Source organism: Leiobunum rupestre, chromosome 9 (assembly GCF_980474605.1).
Source record: "Leiobunum rupestre chromosome 9, qqLeiRupe1.1.hap1, whole genome shotgun sequence".
NCBI lineage: Eukaryota > Metazoa > Arthropoda > Arachnida > Opiliones > Sclerosomatidae > Leiobunum > Leiobunum rupestre.
In genome coordinates, this window is record NC_143392.1 from 4,062,476 (window position 1) to 4,085,070 (window position 22,595).

Below are 22,595 nucleotides of genomic sequence, written 5' to 3' on the forward strand. Positions count from 1 at the left end.
AGTCTCCGTATGGGAACGGAGCTTTGAAGTGGAAGACTCCATTTTCTCCTGTTTCCGTTATGAAAAATGCCACCTCTTGTACAACGTACTCGCCGTTCGCACGAAGAAAGTTATCATCGATAATGCACGGCATCTTCTAGGGGAAAGAACAACTTTTATTATAAAATATACAATGCAACTTTATAGTTGCGAATCTTACTTACTTCACTTTGCTTTCTTTAAAGAATAATTTATAAAAGCTAACGGAATGATGTTTTTGTCTCTCCCGACGCGTCTTATATACCGGTATTATCTCGTAGTAAATACACACGCGCGATATCAAGTTCTTATCTTATAAACTTATCTCTATAGTCTCGAACTATCACCCAGCTCTATCGAAATTTAACTCTCAACCATTCCTGATTTAGAACTCTCACCCAGCAAAAAATTAAAATGTAAATTTAACGTACACCTCAGCCTTTCCTGATTTAGAACTCTCATCCAGCAAAACTCTATGCAAATTTAACTTACACTTCCACCACACGATATAGTTCTCTCACGCTGAGATAAAAGTAACCTCGGGTGGGTCTGAGCGGAGCGCGGTGTGCTCCCCTGAAAGTTTTTATTATCTTTGATTAAGTGTTTATCTCCTTGATAAGAAAATTCTACTTTCAAAAATCTGTAAATGTACACTTTAATCGTGTCCATTGTTTAAATCACAATTGAACCGTCATATTACTATAAACCGTAGAAACCGAACGTTTACGCATCATAGTGTCGTTTTTACTGAAACACCAACCATAATAAGAGAGAAAAAGTCTTCGGACGACTTAAATATTAGCATTTCTGAACTTTTTATTTATGTTTTGTTACTTATAAAAGTATGCATTTCAATACATTTGAAGAAGCGAGTGAAATAGTGGAAAAGTACAATGAGACGTGGCTAGACGTACAAGAAATAAGAAAGCATTTAGAAGAAGCTAATCAACGAGAAATTGTACTGAGAAATAAAGTTAAAGATGTAAAAAACAGATATAATGGGATTTAAAATATCGCAAGATAGTTGGAAGAGAGCAGAGAACTTGAAAGATACAGTGAAACACGCGAACTATAGTTTAAACAGTCTCTCAGTTCGAAACTAAATCTAGAATAATTGACATCGTGAATCAGTACCACAAGAACTTTTGTAATGTTGTATACCATTGACTAGCTTAAGTCCTGTAAAAATTGTGCGATTTAATATTAAAATAAAAATAATATATATAAATACCAATACTGAAATATTTATCGAAATAAAAGGTGCCTATGGTAGAAAATAGAAGATATTTTTTTTTAAACATTTCTTAATTTCTTTATTGACTTAAAATATTTACAATATTTTACAAATTTTGATTCGGTTTAACGTCGTAATTTGTATATGAGTTAGTGTACAATCCCTCGTCGGGTAAAATATTCTGTCCATAACCATTTGGAGATAATTTCTGTATAAATTTACAATATTTATAATTTTTCCAAAGCTACGAAACTATGATTAAGAGATAAGTAAGTTGTATATAAAACAGTTCTGGAAAGAAAATTAAAATAAATAATAATGTTTTTAATATCTGTTTAATAAATAATATTTATAGTATTTAAAGGTGGCAGATGTTTTCGCAAACAACCAGTGTACTTTTTATCAAATATTATAAATAATTTAAGCAGCGTGCCTATATTATTCTGTCTGCGTATCTAATTTTTTTAAATTTAATTTCCATCTGTATGCGTTTGGATAGAGCATACCTACGTTTATCGGAGCGAAGATTGTGTGGTGCAGCTTAAATTTGCTTTAATTACCCTGAAATGATAAGTTTACGATTATTCGTTCTACAGCTGAACAGAAAATGACATAGCGAACGAATTTTCCAGATTTCTTTTGAAACTCCATCCGTAAATGCTACAAGAAAAACCTCGTCCTTCACCATAAGAAAGAAAAATGTGGAATAGGATTTAGTTTTGGTTATCGTTTTGTTTATACTGTAACAGCAACAATACTAAGATGACTTTTCGATAAAGGAATAGTTTTGCAGAACTAATAATCTTAACTAAATAGGAAGATAAATGCGTACCTATGCGAGCGTACGTGCCCGGCGGTACTTTAATAGACAAATCCGTCTTCACCATAGTCCTAGAGAAATAGGCCTGGCCATAGATAAGCAAGATTATAGAGCGATTTTATAGATAAGCAGAATTATAGATAAGGTCTCACCTTTTTTATAGATAAGCAAAATTATGGAGCGATTTTCATAGACTCACCGAATTTATAGATCCAAAATTATGGAGCGATTTTCATAGACTCACCGAATTTATAGATCCAAAATTATGGAGCCCTCTAACTTCACCTCATTTTATGGATACCTCCACTTACCTATCTATATGGATACCTCCACTTACCTATCTTTTTTACCTAAAATGTATTGGAAAAAAATAACGAGACGAATATTATACTAAATCATTTTTTATTACACTTTTCTGTACATGTTTTAATAAAATAGGCTGTAAAATATTATTAAGTAGGGAGATTCTTCTTTTAAAATGGAAATTATTTAATAAGGAATAGTTAGTTCGATCTTCTACATCGAGGAAAAAGAAAGTTACGGGAACGAGGTCAAATTTTACGCGATGTTGAGCATGAATGATTTTAAAAAGACGTTCCCGCAATAATAGTTTTTTGCAAATTTGCAATCGGGAAATAGTCTCCCGTGTTCCAGAAAGGCATCGTCTTCCGCACCCCAATCTCCGATCTCACCACCGCAGAAAAAACACTTCACGTAGTCCGTAAAGTTTGTGTAGAAAAAACCCGCGTTGGTGAGTTCCATGTGGCACGGCTTCTCTAGCGGGAAACTGGTGAAAGTCTTCAACCGCTCGTCCGCATACCTCATAGGGCCTAGTTGGGCATCGTAGGTCTCCTGTAGCTTCGCGAACTCGAGCTTGGCGTACTCGCACTCGGGGAACAAGGCGGTGTGGCAATGTAAGGGGTTAGATCCCAGCTCCCAATCCCGCACCAGACCGTCGCACCAGAAGCAGATAGTGATATCCTTATGTCCTACGAAGAAGAAGCCCGCCTGAGCCAGTTCGAGAGTGTCCATATATTCCACCGGGAACTTTTTAAAACTAGCGACTCGTTTCGCCAGGGTATTCATTTTTTTTTAGAGGAAGTTAAAAATTTAGTCTGACACCTTCGTAAACTAGCGATCGAATGATTCCTACCGAACTAAAATCCCGGGGAAAAATCTCTAACTAGGGGGGGAGAGACCCCGAATGAAGGAATTTCTCAAACCGTGAGAAAGTTGGGGAAAAGAGATTCACACGGCCTCCGAAACCTATTATCCAATTGTGCAAAAATGTTTGGTTTCCAGTCGTTTCCGTTTTTCACCCTCTAAAATGTCAACCACCTCTTTTAAAAAACAGTATACTATGGCTTTCTCGGCAGTCGAAGAATAAGGTGGCTGGTTAGTTTCTACAATATCCTCGTCAGCTATAAAATGAGCTACGTTTCCACATTCTTCCCCTAATAGAAATTTACAATGGGGGAAATATTTCCTATGCTCACCGAAAGGACTATCGCCTTTTTCCCAAGCCATAAGTTCACCCTCACACGCGAAGCATTTAACGGAATCTTTATAATTTAAATAATAAAACCCGGCCCGAGCTAAGGCTCTACCATCTATGATATTAACCGGGAATCCCTTGTTAAACGAGCGAATTCTCTCAAGCTCATGGCGCATAGGATTTAGCTCCGTCTCATCCGTCTGCTCTTTATCGTCTATCGGCAGTGTTAGGACGGGGACATTCCCCGTATTCTCGTCATTTACGAATTTACATAAACGATTCTGCTCGATATGTTTCAGCAACGGGACGTCATTAGTCATCCACCCCTTCACGACCCTCTCGCAAGAGAAGCACATGACGTTATCAGTGTGCCCGGTGTAGAAAAAACCAGCTTTCGCTAGCTCCCTCGCGTTTAGAAACTTACATGGAAACCCTCTGAAACTAGCGATTCTATTTTTCTCAAAATGCATCTTTTTTAACGGAAGTCGAGTAAAAATGGTGTCTATCACCTTCGTCCGCGACCGATCGAATGATCCTTAGAACCGAGGCGGGAGGGTAAATCCCTCTTTCCATCTCTCGCTGAGGGGTGAACGGCCCCCCCTAAAAATAGTCTATTATCACGCGGCCCCTCTCGAATTCCTCGGGATAAATCTATTATTCCCCGGGCATGTCTAGACCTTGCCCTTCATCTAAGACTTCGACTATTTCGTTTAAAAATCGTATATTAATCGTGATTCGGGGTAAGTCGAATAATTCAACTGGTTGTCCTTTTCTACGATATCCTCAGCGGCTATTAAATGCTTTACATTTCCACTTCTTGCCCTCGAAATAAGAAATTTACAATGAGGAAAATTTTCCCAATGTTCCTCGAACGGACTATCTTCCTTATCCCAGTTCATTAGTTCCCCAGAACAGGAAAAGCATTTTACGCAATCTTTGAAATTCGTAAAAAAAAAACCAGCTTTGGATAAATGCCTAGCTTCCCTTAAAGGATCAATCGGCAAACCTTCCTTATTATTAATATTATTCAATCCTCTAGTAAAGGAACGAATTCGCGCGATCTCGTATCGCATCGGCTTTGACCCTTCAAGCTCCATCGACACGGCTGGGACATCCCCCGAAAAATCATTTCTTATGAACGGGCAAAAGTTACACTCTTTTTCGTGTCTTAGTAACGGGACGTCGTCGGCCGTCCAGTCCTTGACGACACGCTGACAGGAGAAACACATTACGCTGTCCCGGTGACCGACGTAGAAAAAACCCGCTTTCGCTAGCTCCCTCACGTTTAAAAACTTACAGGGAAAACTCTTGAAACTAGCGATTCTTTTTTTCTCAAAATTCATCTTAAGACAAAAAAAAGCGTCTACCTCTTACTTCTCCGACTTCGGGAATGACCCGGTACTAGACGACTAAAAAACCTCGACTTTCTCTTTCCCCCCATCCCCCCTTACGAGTTTAAGCGTGTATGTTGAAAAATAAAACATAAATTCGAACGAAACATTTATTAACGCAAAGGAAGATATTACAAAAAATGATAACACTGAATATAAGAAAAATGATACGAAATGAAAATACGCGCGCGAATTGAGAAAATTACGTAATGGTTTTTTAAAAACATAAGAGTTCGAAAAATAATTAATTGTTTTTTTATAAAGAAAAGTTTTAAAAGAATCCTTCGTCTTCCTCGAAGAGCGGCGAGGGAGCCGTCTGGTGATGGGTCTCCAACCACTTGGCAAAGCGGCAGGCCTTCTCCCGCGCACAGAGAAGCGTCGGGCTCCCTCGTCGATGAAACCGACACCGATAGTTCTGGTCGATGCTGATGTCCTTGGCCTTGGGGCAACCGATTTCCCCGAGTTCGATCACCTCTTGGGGGATGAGTTTCCTGAGGACGTGACATTTCTCCTCTCCCTTGCAGTAAACGAATTCGGAGTCCTCGGTTAAGGCCTTGAGCCGATGTTGTAGCTCGATGTAAGGGGTATCGCCGTGGTTCCAGAGGTAACCGTTGATATGGGTAAAGACCCATTGATTTTGCCGGGCTACGTGGTGAGAAAGACCGCTACCGTGGTACGGAGGTTTAACGAATAAACTTTTAACTAGGGGAAACTCCCCGACGAACGCGACGGCAACTTCTTTAACGACCGGTTCGTATTTCGCGCCGAGTAAGAATTCAAAATCGACAACTACCAGCGGTCTTTCCATGATGTTTCTGTTGGCTGATACCCCCTCTGACTCAAGGTAAGTTAAATCCGCTTCTTAAATAGGGTCTCCACGCGATTGTCATTACTCCATTGGTTCCTCGTGAACCTATCAGCGAAGGAGGTCAAACTCCGCCCCCTATAGCGATGTTCCAGATAGAGCACGCAGTATTGTCCGCAAACTTTGCTTCCCACGGCCTGTAGACGACGTCTATTGTAGAGTATTTTCGAGGAATGTTTTCTCAGGAACTTTTTTATCGTGGGGAGGGTCACCGGACGACCCGCCGAGTCAAAGTACCCGGCCCTCCTGAAAGCGTCTAGGTAAATAGCTACCCAATGAGTCCCGGGCCCGTCGTGAGGATCGAGGTTAACGACCAGGGAGGCGGGGAAGGAAGGGATATATTCGGGGAGTCTATCGGAAGCAAAGGCACCTTGATACCCGGGTAAATGCCCGAGGATCTCGTTTATTTCTAATGTGTTCATTTTAATAATCAATCACCACGTTGCGGTCTTTGTCTATTTGCATTAAACTATGAAATTCCCCGTAAATAACGACCGAAACCGATTCAGTGAGCGGGGTTTCGAATCCCAACTCGATACGTAACTGTCCCCGTCTTACGGGGTTCCAATGAGAGTTGTCACTCGCGGAAAGATCAGGCGTGATATCAAAGGCATATAGAGTATACCCCCTCGGATATTCTGAGTGCGATATACTATTCCCATCATCTTTAAAATGTATATTAGTCCCCGTCAACAAGGTGTAATATTCACGGGCAAATTGATTCTGGGAAAACTTGGGCTGGAGAGGTTTGCTCGGAACCGCGTCCGAATCAACGTAGAGAGATAAGAAATTTAACCCGAATGGTTGAAAGTTATAAGGATTTTTATGAAAATCGCCCGCGCAAGCCGTATGCGAGACTAGGCCGATAATAACGCGTTGAGGGAGCGGTCCCAGCCACACATTGTCGAGACTCGTATTTGAAACGCCGGTGAGCAGTACGTGGCTTTTCACATACATCTTTTTTCTTGACCCACGAGTTCGCGTTCGACGGATATCCTACGAAACTGACAAAGTATTCGACCTGATTTTTGCGTTTCCGAGACTTGAGAATTTTATCGATCTTGTATAGTCGAGGTTTAGCGACTAATTGCAGTTCTTCCTGATAGTAACGTCCCTTTATTCCCTCCCCCGTTAAATCTTCGATCGTGTAAAGGGGCGGGTCTAAATTTACGAGGCGGGTGATTTTAAAGACTTCCTTTGACCAGGTACCGGGATAGGCTTTATCAAAGACCCCCCTGTATTTGCTGATACGACAAAAGTCACCGACTTTAAGTTTAGGTTGACGTCGGCTTTTCACGGGGATTTCCTTGTAAATTGTTTTAAATACTTTCAGAATATTATCCGGTTTCACGTCTAGAGGTGACATTTTTATAGTGGAATGTTTAGTGGTATTGTAGCTACGAATTAAATCAGGGAGGACGTCCAAGTATCGATAGGTGTTATTAGCAGTGAAATATTTATACATTTTAGCCTTTAGCGTACGATTTAGTCGCTCGACCATACACGCTTTGATTGTATCGTTTTCGCTAGTAAAGAATTTAACTTTTTTACTTTTAAGGAAATCCTGATATTTTTTCCCCGTGAACTCCCCCCCTTTATCGGTTTGCACTTTAAGAGGGGTGAGATCCGCGAATATTTTCTCGGTCGCGGCGATTACGTCTTCGGCTTTCTTACTTTTTAAAGGGACTGCCCACGCGCGTCGCGAGAATGTATCGATACATACTAGTAGGTAATTAAAGCCGGAATTGTGTTCGGAAATGTCTCTCATGTCCGCCTAGTCCATTTGAAACTGGTCGCCAATATTAGTTACGAAAACCTTGCTCCTTTTAAATTTCCGATAGGCGGTCTTATGTAACGTGTACGATTCTTGCTTCGTTAACCATTTTTCTACCGTTTCCCGGGGAATACCTCTGTCTTTCACGGCCTGATAAAGTTTTTCCAATCCGTCGAAACTCGCGGGATGTTTTGGATCGTAATAAATTTTTTTCAAGACTGCCTCGGGGTTAGAAACTCTTCCCATATTGGTTGTTCCGTTTTCCTTTTTTTCGCGCCTCTATTGATAACCCCTTTCGATAAGTCCCGGGGTTTAAATTGGAGCGGAGTCCGAACGACTGATGCTTTTCTAGGTTTCGCCGAAAATGTAATTTTTTTCTTCTTTTTCACTCGCGGGATGGTTTTCTTGAATGATAACGTAGGCGTGAACAAGGCGTCGAACTCGTTCCAACCGGTGGGGGGAGGCGTTCGTTTTCTATTTATAGCCCCAACGGCGTAACTTACGAGCGTAGCGATATCTGACCCGGGCACGCGCGTTTGATCTATAAACAACTCGCCTTCACTCGACCACGAAACTTTATCGCCTAAGCTAATCAATCGGCTAATTAAGTCCTTCGCACTCGCTCTAAACTGAATCGGAACGAGATTTAAGAAGGCCGTGTCCTGCCCGGTTTCATTTCTATTTTTTGGCTTCGTCGCTATATCCTTAATGTTTTGATATCGATGGAACATCTGCTCGAATAATTTAACTTTATCCCTAATGTCAAGATTGGAATTGAGTACGTCGGTCATGCTATTATTTAATTCATCCACGGAGGACCCTAACGGATGTGGAAACGAAAATTGAGGGGTATCTCGAGAGGGGATGAGAACATTTTTATTATTATTATTATTATTATTATTATTATTATTATTTTTTCCTAACGAGTCGAGGGGGACTAAGGCTAACTTTTGAGCGTACATTTTTTTATTTCCTTAAGAACGACCTAAAATCCCACTGAGGGCTGAAATAACGGTGGGGATGAGAATACTTAGAATCCCGTGACCTTTTTCAACTAAAATTAATTTCTTCTTACGCCAGGCTACTTTTTTAGAGGCTACCTGTCTAATGAATTTCTTTTGTTTAGCTAGTTTTCGTTTCTGACAAGGGTTTAACTTTAAATTCCCTTTCAAAGTATTATCGCAGCATTCAGCAATAGCATCAATTAAGGGTTTTTTAGCGTGATGGAGAATAGCGCGTCGTTGTTTAAAATTTGATCTACCTAGGGCCGAGAGAAAATCTTTGTGTCCGGCAACCAGGGCCGGCATTTTCGAACTGGATAGGGACTTCTTCCTCTCCGCTGACTTTATACTCCCTACTTTTTTTTCTTAGGGATATAGACCATTTCGGTTTCGTCGGGGAAAATATCCGTTCTTAAACGGAAGTCATCGGGGCACTCCTGCCTATTGTCGATAAGAATATAGCCGTGAGGGCGTTTGGTCGCGTCGAGATAGGCCTCGATAGCGAAGCGGTAATTGGCGCCTCTAAGTTGACGGAATAATATAGCGGGTTGAAGTTGGTCACGAGGGTTCTTGAACAAAACAATGTAATTCGCGTTCAGCGAAATTTCGCGCGCATCCTTTGTTTTTGGGAAAATGTTCTGGGTTATAAATACGAAGCTTATATTACGGTGGTGAACGCCTTTCGTGAAGAAAGCTCCGATTTGACCATTGTTCTCGTTCATTAAATCGTCGGCGATGAGGAGAATGTGTTCGCCTTCTTCACCAGGGTAATCATCGAGATTGGGGACTCCTTCTCGGAACACTACGGAGTCTTTTAAAGTGTCATAAAGTGTTTGCCACTCGCTATAATGCCAAAATATTTTTGTCGGCGGGGGGGAAATCATTTCATCTTTATTTTTTATAATTCGCGCCATCAAAACGGACTTCCCGCTACCGCTCGGCCCGCTCAGAAGAGCGGAGAAAGGACCATACAGCGGTAACATGCTTTTATTAAATGAGGTCTCTAAGTTAAACTACATCGATATTTAAGAAACAAACCGTTCGGGTAAAAATAAAAATATGAGTTTAGCGGTGTTCTTTACTTAATACTGATGCTGCCATTTTAAATGGGACTTATCGTCTAATACGGGTTACATTATAGGTTAATAGTTTTAAAGCCATAACGACTTATCTTTCGAATATGATGGATAAAAACAGTTAATACCGAAACTTCGCGTATAAGGGTAATTAACCAATAATTCCTTTTACAGGCATTCTATAAACGGGTTATACCCGAATATTAGGATATGTTTTTTCATTCTGAACTAGTCATTTTTTTTTTAAATATTATTCTTTATATCCGAACGGTAATGTTTCGAAATTATCGATAACGCGTAATTTATTGACAACTGGCCTATATTTTTTAACTTGCTTTACAGTTACCACTGTATGATCATTTAACCGACAAATATGATGGGGGATTTCGATTTCTTTCTCGAGAGTGGGCGCGTCTACGTCGATTCCGAGCATCCCTTTCAACGAGTCCATAGAGATGGAATTTCTAGTGGAATAGTTCTGCCTGAGACCTTTAGCCTTGACGACCTCCTTAATTTCACCGGTATCGCGGTTGAGTACGCGGAAGGCGTAATTTTTCGGGCCGCCCGAGCAAAATTCGGTAATATGACAATTTGGACCAAATTCCGATAATTGATCCGTCATATTCCCAAGGAATGTTCCTTCCTGCACTAGCTTATTGCCATCGCGTGATCTATATATTAAACTATCAGTGTCGTGGTATAGTATACTATCCCCTAGAGCCTCTAGATGAGTATAGAGCCTCATTCGGGCAAAAGCGGTGGTATAACAGGCTAAAACTACGTTTACATGGGCCAAAGCCGGATCGATTTCCTTGAGGTGTTCCCATTTGACAAGCAACGTCTTATCGTTTATCGCCAAGACACTTTTCCTTTCGATATTCGGGTCATTAAATAGTTTAAAGAATTGTTCTCGGTCCTTAATGATCTCGGTTTTTACGAGGTTATTCCGTTGTCCCCACTTACCGTAAAAACTATTTAACATTAACTTCGCGACGGCACGTTTACCGGGGTTTAACACGATCTTCGCGGGATCGAGTTTAACGCCTTCGTGGTCCTCGAAATCCGAGACGTATTTGTTTTTTTTCGTCGGGGGTTGTGACCCCCACTGGAAACCCCGAAGCCTCGGCCTTCATTTTGTACATGGTCTTGATGTAGTCCGAAAACAAGCCCCCCTCCTGGGTCTCCTTGTTATACTGCGATGTTTGATAATGCCAAGCTTCGTACATTTCAATAACTTTGTAACCTCTGGAAACGGCTAGTTTCAGTTCGTCGGAAACGAATGTCCCCACGAATGCCCGCTCGGGATCGGAATGAGGACACCGTCCTTGAAATCTTAGACGTGCACATGTACCACATAAAACGAAAAGAAGTCGCGAATTACAGTGCATGGGTAGAATAGGGTGAAAAAGTCTAGGAGGGGCGAGAACGCGGCACTGAATTAACCCGTCCAGCGAATCGAGATCTCGTAAATCATCAGCGTCTAGTAAAACTTTCGGGTGACCGACTGGTATTTTATCTAGAAGGTTGACAGTCGGGGAAAGTGAAAGCATGTCGACGTTAAACGCGCGTTCATCGCCTTTGGCCTTGTAGTAAAGGACTGTCGCGTTAACTCTCCCTCCGAAAAACGCGTCTCGAGGATTCAAGGGTGAAATTATCATGGCGCGTACTTTTTCGAAAAACGCCTTATCCTTCGCTTGACGGCGAAGCTTGTAAAAATCGCATTCCCAGATCTCTATAACGTTTTTCTTAAGTTTCCGGAGTTGAGCAACGACCCTGACTGTTTGTTGGTACCTGAGGTTGAACGTTTGTGAGGGATCTGACCATAGAGGTCTGTCTCTTCCCACTACTTGACAGCGAACGCACCCATGAAAATAGCAGCCCTGGAACATGTAAACGTCATTTCCGTCAAGACCGTCCACTTTAAATTTACCTACCATAGCCTCCCGCCCCCGCATAGCTGACACTATTCTTATACCCCTGCGTTTTTCTTCCCAGGCGAGCCATTCAAAAGCCGCGGTTGATTGTCGGTCCCTATTTCTCATACCTCCGGGGGGGAGTATCCCTATCGTGTCAGGAATGAGAAAGCGTTTCCTAAAGACGTAATTGCAGGCGCCAGGGAGTGTGATGGCAGCGCGGAAAGGGTCAGTGTCGCAGATTTCCATGAATTCACGTCTAAACGTTGCGCATCCCAGTCGGAGTATATTGACATCCGCCGTGCAATACGAAATCGCGTCTTTTAGAAAGTCAAAGTGACCGCCCGCGGCTATTTGCTCCCCGTGCCATTTAAGAAGGGCCGCTCTTTCCTTTACCCCTAGATAGTTAGCCCCGTACGCTTCGAGGGGCGGAAATTTATCCCCCTTCTCGGTCGAATAATTAGTGGTTACGGGGTCAGCGGGATCGAAATTATTTTCGACAAAATTAAACAAAAGGTGAGGGAATCTACCCTTATCCATGGAAGGCCCTAGTCCAAACGTCTTCCTAAACGCGGCGAGTCCCATGGGGATGAACGAATAGGAATCGAGAAAATTGAAATTAAAACAGTTAAAGAAGAGAATTTTAGTCCCGTTTACTATCACGAAGGGCACAAAGGTCTCGTCGATTGAAAGAACCGCTTTGAAAACGAATTGGAGATCATAACATTTCGCGGCGTGAGCGAATAAGTAAATTTTTTTAATATCCGCTAAAGTTCTGATATAATCCACGAACTTTCCCACAACATTTCCTCCGTAAAATATTTTTTGTCGCGAGCTAAAGCGGATGCAGACCCCGCAATCGAAGTTGGAGTCTCGCTCGTCGATGCACGCGGGGCATACAATTTGAGATATTAGAAGGAACGGCTCATGCTCGAACGCCCCCTTTTTATTTACGTGTTGTTTATTCTGAATCGACTCGATGTCATAAAACACAAACAAATACGAAGGGACGCCCCCTAGTGCTAATCTTCGTTTGGTCATGTCAGGCTCGGGGTGGTCTTTAATTCGTTGGACGAAGCAAAGGTGCGGATGCGGCGCGTGCTTTTTACAAATACGACAGAAAACTTCCGAACAAAAATGGATAGTTTCCCTAGAGCGATAGTCCACGTATTTGTAACAGTCTTTGCACACTTTAACCTGACTACAGAGGGAGGGAACCGATTCGCGATGGCTTTGGAAGCATTCCAGTCCGTGGAAGGAGCGAAAACAATCGGCGCATTTGACTAGCTCGCCGGAACATTTCTGATGTCTGAAACAGGATTTGCAGAAAATCGCGCATTTGTGGCGTTCCAATTTATCGTATCCGACCAAGCAGATGGAGCAGGCATAATTAGTGGCGAAGAACGACGTCAATTTCGCGATTACGTCATAATGTTTCTGATTATAAATTAAATAAAGTTTTTTTTCGGAGTTCCCCCCTTCCCCTTGGAATAAAACCCTAGGTCTGTCGTTATAAACCTCAAAAACGATTATTTGATAATCAGAGAGAATAAATTGGAAATGCACTAAACTCGTGAAAGCCCCGCATTCGCGTTTCGAAACGCCCGCCTCGACGCGTAACTCTTCGGCTTTTTCCCTTTGTTTTCGCGAAGAGGCCTTGTACAAAGCCTTATACTCCTGGAAATATTCTTTATTTCCGGGGTTTCGCGTTTTCTTTAAATACGCGATAGCAATAATTAATGCTCGCGGGAGACACAATGAGTCTTTGTTTTGGACTGAGATAAAACTTCTTTTATCGCGTATGTAATCGATATGCTTTTTAAGTCCGCGTCGCCTCAGAGATCCTCCGTGAGGTAATCTTACCACGTTTAACGTGAATAAAATTGGCGAGTTCCAGAAATCATCCCGCTCATCCAGATAGATCTCGCCTTCGAGTAAATCGAAAACATCACCGGGCTGGAGTTGCGATTTCTGGCGGAAAGAAATTTCGAGCACACGCGCCGGGAAAACTTCCGAGGTACATGAAATTTGAACTTGGTCGTCATCGAGAAGTTGATCGAAAATAAAGGTCACGAACTGCGTAATCCCGAGCTCTACATCCGCGGTGAAGCGCACTTCAACGTATCTTCCAACGAGATTGAATAGCGGGTATTCTTTCGTTCCATCTTGAATAATTTCAAAATTCGCGGGTAGTTCCAGCTGAAGACCCTGGCCATCTTGTTGAACGGGCGGAGCCTCGATGACTTGAAGCGGAAGTGGCGGGAGCTGTAGATGATCCTCTTCTTGAAGAGCAGGAAGGTCTTCAGGTTGGGGTGCTTGAAGAGGCTGAGCGATATCCGGTTGATTACCTCCAGCTTGAATCGGGAGTGGTTGGTCGATCTCTAGTTCATCGAGTTGAAATGCTTGAGGCGGTGGAACGTCATCATAATCGTCCGCGGGGAGAGGCGATAAAAGAGGAGGAATATCTTCGTTCGAATACCAGTTAAATGATGAAATCGAACTTTCGCTATCCCACTTCAAGATTTTATGTGATGGCCCCGCTTGATCTAGAAAAGGATCCGGGTTCTTACGCGGTGAAGACGAAAACACCGGGCATGGAGAATCGCCGCGAGAAAAAGCGTCTCTAATCAATATCGCGTTAGTGGAAGCCCCGGCTCCCGGTGAAACTTCCCCTGGAACCGTTAAATTAAGTGGTAGAAGCTGCGAGGAAGATCTCCTTTTTCTAGAATGAACTAGGTTATTAACGATTGGCCCCTCGTGAAATTCTGGCGTAATATTCAAATCGAGGGGTGGGGTTTCTACTTCCGGATTCAGACATCTAATTTTACGAGTAACGGCGTGGGTATGCGAATCGCCGCGAGAAACAGTCTCTCTAAGAAATACAGCGTTAGTTTGAGGGAAAGTCCCGGGTCGGCACGAATCTAACCCTAAATCCGCTTCAGGAACCGAGTTATTATGGGTTAGAAGTTGTGAAAAAGATCTCCTTTTTCTAGAAGGAATTAGGTTATTAACGCTTGAACCCTCGTGAAATTCCGCCGTAATATTATTCAAGCCGAGAAAAGTATCTACTTCCGGATTTAAAATTTTATTTTCCTCCTTATTAAAATAGTTAGCGCCGTCGACGCCAGATGGCGATAGCGCTCCTATATTTGGCGAGGCAAGGAGTGACTCTCTCGTCTCCTCCTCGCGCGCGGAGGCTCCCGGAGAACCGCTCGATATAGCTAGGCCACGTGTCGCGGGGCTGTCAGCTGGGAGTTTTGACGTCTCGTTTAAAGGGAATTCCGCTAACCAATTTTCTTCTTCAGACGGTAAAAATAAGTCGTCATTAAGCGAGTCTAAATTGTTTTCCGGGGCCCCCGTTTCATCATTGTTTTTAAAAATATTCGTTCCTTCAAGTTCAGCCCCGATTGTTTCTCTAATAATATCTTCTAGTAGGGAAGTCTTTGAGGGTTTAAGGTCCCGCCTTGAAGGACATTTATCGGGTGCGCTAGGGATAATATTTTCGAGGTCTACCGAATGTCCGCTGGTTTCGGCTTTGCCGTTAATTAGTATTGCTTTTTCAAGCTGAGAAAATTGCGAGAATAGGCTGGAGTGCCCCCATTCTGGGCTTTTTTTCGGGGAAAGTCGAGTAATTTCTAGAGGGGGCGTCGCGGGACTCGACCTGATTAGTAAAGTTTTTTCAAATTGTGAATATTCCACTGGGAGTGAAAAATCGTCCGTAAATGTTTTGGTATTCGTAATCTCTTTTTCGGGGGTATTTAATCCGCGTGATTTTTCCGAAGGGTTAAAACATTTTATGAATTTTATCTCGTCACTCGAAGCGGAAGAGCTCTCGTTATCTGATATCTTTTCAACCGGGGACATCCATAAATTATTTGAGAACGGGAAATCGGCGTCTAACGAAATGTCATCAACGGGGGCGGGGTTAACCGGTAATTCACGTGGTTGAGTGACCGTTGGATCGTTTGATTGGCTAGACCAATTGTAATCGAAGTCGACATATTCCTCGAATTCGTTTAATACATCGCGTTGTTTCTCGCATTCAGCTAAGAAGGTCGGGGTTTTAATCTCGGATGGGACATTATCGATTAGCGATTCCAATTCTCTTAAATTATTACAATTTCGCGGGGCTAGAGGTATAAGTTTAAGGTAGTCAATAAGTTCAATAAAAACGCGTACCAATTCCAAATCTTTCAAACATTTAGGTAATTCACGCGGTAATTCATGAGGGCAAAGGGTTAACGAAGTCAAAAAGTAAAAGAACCGGTATAAGAAATCAAGGCTTACCGGGCGTGTATCAGATTTAAAATCGCGGAGTGCGTTAAGGAAATCTAGTTCCATATTTTTCGGTTAAAAAATTTCGAATGGGACTTTTTAATCGGGTCCCGGGTCTATTTATGGTCTCGCTTTTAAGACCCCCCTTCCCATCGGGGGATGGTATTCCAGACATGAAGGGGGGTGGAAAAATGAATCGTGTCTATCCAAGTCGTAATATTATTCAGGTAAAATATTTCCCACGGTTTTTTGAAAAACAAGGCCATTACTCAGAATTTGAACCGCTCGTATTACGACCCTAAATTCATCGACAGCTTTTCTGATTCGTAAAATCTCGCTTTAGAAATAATAATCGTGACATTGTATAAAAAAATAACATTCCTGTCTTTTGTATTTTTCCCCGTCCGCTATAAAAAATTCCTCCTTTTATTGAAAGTTAACCTTAAGTCGTAAACTCTCCGGTTGTATTCAATAACTCGGAGGCGATTTTATTTGGTGAGGAAAACTGTCTAGATTTCGTGACAATCTCTAGCGGTAAATTAAGCGTGGGTCCAATGAAACTCCTTAGAGGGTTACCCCCAGAGGTCATCCGGGTTTCGACCCCGCCCCTTAAAATGACCGGTATATCTAGCCTCGCGAATTTACCGATAGTCAGAACAAGTCCAGTAAAAAAAATATGGCCTCCGGGAATTCCCGAAAACGCTGGTAAGTTTTTTTCAAATTTTATTTCACTTGGTTATTTTAATTCTAACTTTTTAAATTTTATCTAGTCGTTCACTCTCTTCATCATCCTCGAATTCCTCCTCTATGGAAGAGCTGGAGGCTCTTACCTCTATTTCGTGAGTTTTTTGATATTTTATATATTTTCGTTATTGTAATTTATATTTTTTTTTACCTAGTTATTCACCTGCAAGCCCCGTTCCGGGTTTTTCTCAATGGAACGACAACATTCTCCTTCCTTCGTCACCTGATGTGGTGATAATTTCTCCCGAGTAGGTTTTTTAAAAAATCTTTAACCCCTTTTTAAAAAAAATATCCTAAATCATTTTGTTTTTCTAAAGCCCGCTTTCATCATCTCCCTCATCGCCTCCGCTGGCTCTTTCACCACCACCGGCACTCCTTGCTCTCCCCGCCGTTATTCCGGGCGACCACCGTTATGTGGCGTCTTTAATCTCCTTGGCCGCCGTGTTACGCGGTGCATTTAATGCGACACGTAACATGGGCGACTCTCTTAGGCTTTTTTCGGTTGATCACCATGATTCGCCTTCCCTTCAAGCCACCGCTCTGGACTTCCAGGTGGTGGTCGATCTTGCCTGGGCGGCCCAGAACGCCGCGATTGCCCATGTCACCTCGGTGGTAGCGGGCGATTTCGCCGAGACGGCGTTCGCCGCGGACTTGGGGTATTTGATTTTAATTTTCAGATATAAATTAAGGGTTCTAACATTTTTTTTCGAAATCAGTTTAATCGCGCCGCCGCCCATCCCTAATTTTCTTATCGACCCCGAAGTCGCCGTTCCTTCTCCTCCAATTATACCTTCGTAAGTTCGTTTTTTAGAAAAAGTATATTTTTTTAAAAAACTAAATGTTTTTTTTTACAGCTCTGACCTCCTCAATTCACCGCCTGTTTCGCCTCCTTGGATTTAAAAAACTTTATATTTTCTTGTAAATTGTTTTTCAATAAAAAAATGTTTTTTCGAAAAAAGCGTCTTTTTAAATAAATCCTAGTAAGCTTATTTTTTGACATCTATTTCCACCATTTTACTCCTTTCTATGGAAAAAAAGTCGGGTATTGTCCCCTCGCCGTTTGGCCCGCGGCAGTTTCTACTTGCAGGTGTGGGTGATTCAACCCCTGCGGACACCCCCCTTCTCTCGACTTGCTCATTGTCATCTTTTTTTTGACCTCGAGTGCTAGAATTCTCTGGCTTCATTTCCAAAAATGTCATCCGACGAAGAGCAGCAAGAGTCAATGTAAGCTAAAATTTGGCCTATTTTTTATTTTACATTTCTTAAAAAATGATTTTCGTTAGTCCCGAAGAAGACCGCGGGAAATCCGCGGAAAATAACGTCCCCCCTCCCCCCATTCCGGCGGCAGTGTAAGTTGAAATTGGTCAAATTTCTTTTACATTTCTTTAAAAAATATGTAAATATCATAGCCCCGCTGGAGGTCGAGGACGCCTCCAGATAATGCAACGAATGCTGGCGCGTAGACTAGCTAATGGCCCCATCGGAGAAGCGTGAGTCGCATTTGGTCTAATTTTTCTACATTTCTTAAAAAATATGATTTTCATTAGTCCAAGACCACCCCCGCAAATTCCGGGGTACGGGCGGGGGATGCTACAACGTCCTCATTGCGTAAGAAGAAATTTAACTAATCTAAATAAAAAAATAATAATATTTCTTTAGCCTACCGCCACGTTACCCGATGTGGTCGTGGACACGATACCACCCCCGGTGGTCCTGGACGCGGTACCACCCCCGCGAATTCCAGGGTACGGGCATGGTCGTCCTGTCCCGGTGAACGGGCCTGCCCTCCCCGTGCCGGGGTACGGGCGTGGCCGCCCCGTCATACCCGACCCGTAAGTTATTATCCTTTTAAAATTTCGGTTATGTTTTTAAATATATTTTTATCGTTAGCGGCTGTCAACTCCCCGGTGGGCGGGGCATCTTTCAATATCGTCGTTGCGTAAGAAGAAATTTAACTTATCTAAAATATTAATATTAATAATAATGAAAATGATATTTCTTTAGCCTACCGCGGAGTTACCCGACGTGGTCCTCGACGCGGTCCAGGCCATTCTAGCCGCGGCGCTGGCCGAGAGGGCGCATTAATGTCTTGAGTATGTCTTACTTTTTTAATCGGTGCTCCGGAAATTTTATTAAAACCTATTTCTTTTTTCCAGGTAAATTTTTTAAAAAATCAAATACTCGTTCTTATTCCACCTATAATTTTTTTGAAACAATCAGTGATGGAAGGGTAAAAAAGAAGCCCCCTAATATAGTTAGAAACCCCTTTAGTACTTACACTAGCTTCTTTTTTGAAATTTCAGCAGTATATTTCGGAATTTACTTAATAAAAAATCTTGCCCGGGCGCGATATATTTTTTTTTCCCCGGGGTGCATGAGTCATCCGAGAGATATTAATACCGGGGGGAGCTCCCGGGTTTGCGTCATTTCGTATTCGGGTTTCGAAGCGTTAAGATGTCTTACGATTTGGGTAGCAGGAAACAAGATGCTAACTTTCAGCGGAAAATCAATTTTCGCTGGCGTTTAGGAAAAAATTCGTGTCTATCAATTGGTTTAAAAGGTGAGGACCAGGAAATATTCTTTTTCAACGACGTTACTTTCCAATCCTCGATATGTCTCCCGCCTGTAGCTTTTAATAAGATGTATCAAAATTGGTATCTCATTGAATCACATACTAGAGAAGTTGAGAAAAATAAATTTAGTCTCGAGCTTGCCAAAATTGGGGGTCGTACTTTTGAACTTTTAGCTAGTAAAGGAAACGTTACTCTTTTGGCTTATAAAAGTTTCGGGAAAAAAGAGGAATTCCAACTTGGGGAAGCGGGTATCCTAGCTTTAAATTTATGTATCCACGCCGTCGACAAACATTTGACTGAAATTGAGAAGGAGAGGCCCTGTATTGAAGCGATGTTCGAAGTTCTCAAACTTCACGTTCAACGAGTTGCCGGCTACCCTGACAGCGAAGATTTTGAAGAGATCCATTTCGGCCAAGGAGATTCTGATATATTTCCAGACGTAATGCGTAAATTTGGTTGTTATTCGAGTCCGTTCAATATTATAAGCGATTATACTAATCTAATTGAGAGGCGTAACCTGTCATCTGCTCTTCAAGCGTATAACTTGTTCTTCTTGTGTTTTACTCAGTTACCTAGCCTGGTGTATTATCAAAATTAAAAAATGAAAAAAATATATGTCTTGTTATTCAACTAATATTAGGCAATTGAATGCGCGTCGACTTATTCCTACAAAAAAGAGCAACATTCTTGGCTTGCTATTGTCGGAAAAAAAAGAGGGGGACCCCTGGCGCGTAGAAGTCAGCGGCTTTAACGGTCATTGTAAGTATCCATAAAAGGACGGGTGGTGAACGAGGCTCTGGCGCGTCGACTTATTCCTACAAAAAAAGAGCGAGTGGCATTCTTGGCTTGCTATTGTCGGAAAAAAAGAGGGGGGCCCATTGTAAGTATCCATAAAAGGACGGGTGGTGAACGAGGCTCTGTAAAAACGCCGGAGGCAAGGAAAAAAGGCGAGGTTAAGTACAGTGGATCTATAAAAATCGCTCCATAATTTTGGTATCTATAAAAAATGTGGTTATGGATAAAGGACCTTATCTATAATTCTGCTTATCTATAAAATCGCTCTATAATCTTGCTTATCTATGGCCAGGCCTATTTCTCTAGTCCTATCCCCAACACCTATCACATAATATTAAGCGGATCTCAAATCCATACCGGCCGACTGTGTAGAAGCGCTTGTAGGTGTAAACGCAAATTCAGTTAACTTAACGAAATTAACTTCCATTATAAAAATCAGAGAAAGAATAACTAGTTTTTTGAACGTGAAATCCTTATATACAGGTTCGGAGGAAAACTCAAGTGTTTTCCATAAACAATTGTATATTTAACGAGCTTAATAAAATGGTTCTGATTAATATGAGATTATCTTTTGAAGCTATTTAAAATACTTAATATTCTTTAAAAAGAAATCCACTTAAGCCATGATTTCACCATTTGTTGATAAATTAATTAATTAATTTCTTTGGAAAGTTTTCAAGGGAACGATTGTCCTCTCAAGTGATTTGGGTTTTTTTAGTATAAAAAGCCGCGAATCCTCATTAAAATTATTCATTCTTTCCCTTCTATCGAGTGAAAGTAACAGCAACACCAGTAGACATGAACGTGACGAAGCAGGTACTTAGATTTTCGGTACTTAAGGAAACAGTTGAGGGAAAACCAGATTTCCGATTTACCTTTCGAGCACTTGAAATTATAGTTGAAAACTATCAAAATTGCTATCTTTTAAAAATTGATGTTAACCAAAGTAAACGCTACATCGATGTGCATTTAGCTACGCCCGTCAATATTAAGAAACTTTTTGAGCAAATGGGACCGAACTCAAATTTTTTTTATTAAGGTAGGACCATTTTCTAAGTGACATTCTAAAACGCGTTTTCATTAAATCTCAATCATTCAGATTGAACGTCGAATGGTTGGGCTATCAATGGAGGAGGCGGATCAGATAGAGACGGTTCTAGCCGTTTTTAATGGAGAAGGTACGACCTCTTCGCATACCACCTCCGCTGCACCCGACGATGAGTTTGAGGACTATATTTCCCCAGCCTCAATTTCAGCAATCAACGAAATAAATTCACCCTCCCCACCAGGAAAGGATGGAAAAAAGAGACGCCCGGAAGATTTGCAAAACGACTCTAAAAAATTTAAAAAAATATTGTAAATAAAAATTTTGAAAATATTATAGCTTCAAAAACATGATCTTAAACTTGAAATAAAAAAATGATTATGATGAAATACATTTATTTGTTAAGTGGTGGTTTAATTAAAAGAAGATTAAATATTAGCGGTATATAAGGCTCTCATACAAATTCTCCGTTTTCTAGATTTGAGGTTTGCTTTTAAGCATCACTGTAATTAAGAAAGAAATATAAAAACATAATGCAACTAATTTTTTTAAGCTGAGTGTAATACCATGAGGATTGAGTTCTTTTATTTATCTGATAATGATATTTTTTCTCACGGTACAAACAATTTTACTAATAATGACTTCACAAACTCTTTTCTCCAGAAATGATTTACCTGAATATATAGAATTAATTACCGAATAGTTTAAATTATTTATAGCTTCTGAGAGGTGTAATTCAACCCTCAGATCCCACTCCATCATTAAACACGCATGCTTTATTTGAGAAGGGTGGTCTAATTCACAACCGTAACATTTTTTCGCTATATAATCACGAATTTAATTTTCTACATTTTGACTAATAATATTATGAACGCGTTTAACCTCGTTGGGATAGACGTTAAGTTCATCGTAAACATCTATACGTTTATTCCAAGAAGATCTGGCTATAGCTAAACCTTCTTTACTATGGAAAAGCGTCCCGTATGAGGGTCCAGTTCCATGGTACATTTCTCGGATGTCAACCATTTTCAGGTCACGGTAAATACACAGTTTTATCCGTCTAGTTGTTGATCCTTCGAAGAACCATGTAGAACCGTTAGCAGATTCCGTATCGAAGAATGATGAGATGTCTTCACGCTTCATCCACAATTGTTGGAATTCATGTTCGGTTAGAATAATCCCACTTCCGCCATCCAACACTCCTAGTCTTATTTCACATTCCGCCGTGATAGTAACACCTTTAGCTCGAAATACCAGTTATTAATAACTTATAAAAATTATAGACATAGAGCTTTGATTTACTTACATTGTTCAGCTGTCGGAGATTTAAGCGAAAATATACCAAACATCGATCTTATATAGGGTGGTCATAAATAAATATGATGACGTTTTCCAATAACTTATGATAAATAGTTCTCATCAACATCGTCTTATTAAGATATTATGAATTAACACACATCTCCACTTAATTTTTAGGGTAAATATTCCGATATTGTTGATAAGGTTTTTAATCTCAACTTAAGATATTCCACTTGAGTCAACCTGATCTTGGACACGTGCGTTTATATACGATACA

The 22,595-nt window shown here is 41.2% G+C and overlaps 2 protein-coding genes across 2 annotated transcripts; one reads left to right on the top strand and one right to left on the bottom strand.

Annotated features, from left to right (window-relative positions):
* Window positions 1-4,277: 4,277 nt before the first annotated feature.
* LOC149926320 (baculoviral IAP repeat-containing protein 7-B-like) lies at window positions 4,278-4,796 on the bottom strand. Its single transcript, XM_090157667.1, has one exon. It carries the CDS (start codon window positions 4,794-4,796, stop codon window positions 4,278-4,280), a length of 519 nt encoding a protein of 172 aa, XP_090013793.1.
* An 11,541-nt stretch (window positions 4,797-16,337) lies between these two features.
* LOC149926321 (uncharacterized) lies at window positions 16,338-17,506 on the top strand. Its single transcript, XM_090157668.1, has 6 exons — window positions 16,338-16,567; window positions 16,633-16,701; window positions 16,762-16,854; window positions 16,924-17,262; window positions 17,323-17,400; window positions 17,461-17,506. The coding sequence occupies exons 1-6, from the start codon at window positions 16,539-16,541 to the stop codon at window positions 17,504-17,506; spliced, it is 654 nt and encodes a 217-aa protein (XP_090013794.1). The 5' UTR covers window positions 16,338-16,538.
* Window positions 17,507-22,595: the final 5,089 nt, after the last annotated feature.

Coding starts and splice junctions, on each gene's coding strand:
- LOC149926320 (XM_090157667.1), bottom strand. CDS start 4,796: ATGTGTTTCTCCTGTCAGCGTGTCGTCAAGGACTGGACGGCCGACGAC.
- LOC149926321 (XM_090157668.1), top strand. CDS start 16,539: ATGGCCTCCGGGAATTCCCGAAAACGCTG. Junction 16,568..16,632: donor GGGAATTCCCGAAAACGCTG/GTAAGTTTTTTT, acceptor AATTTTATCTAG/TCGTTCACTCTCTTCATCAT. Junction 17,401..17,460: donor TCTCCTCCAATTATACCTTC/GTAAGTTCGTTT, acceptor TTTTTTTTACAG/CTCTGACCTCCTCAATTCAC.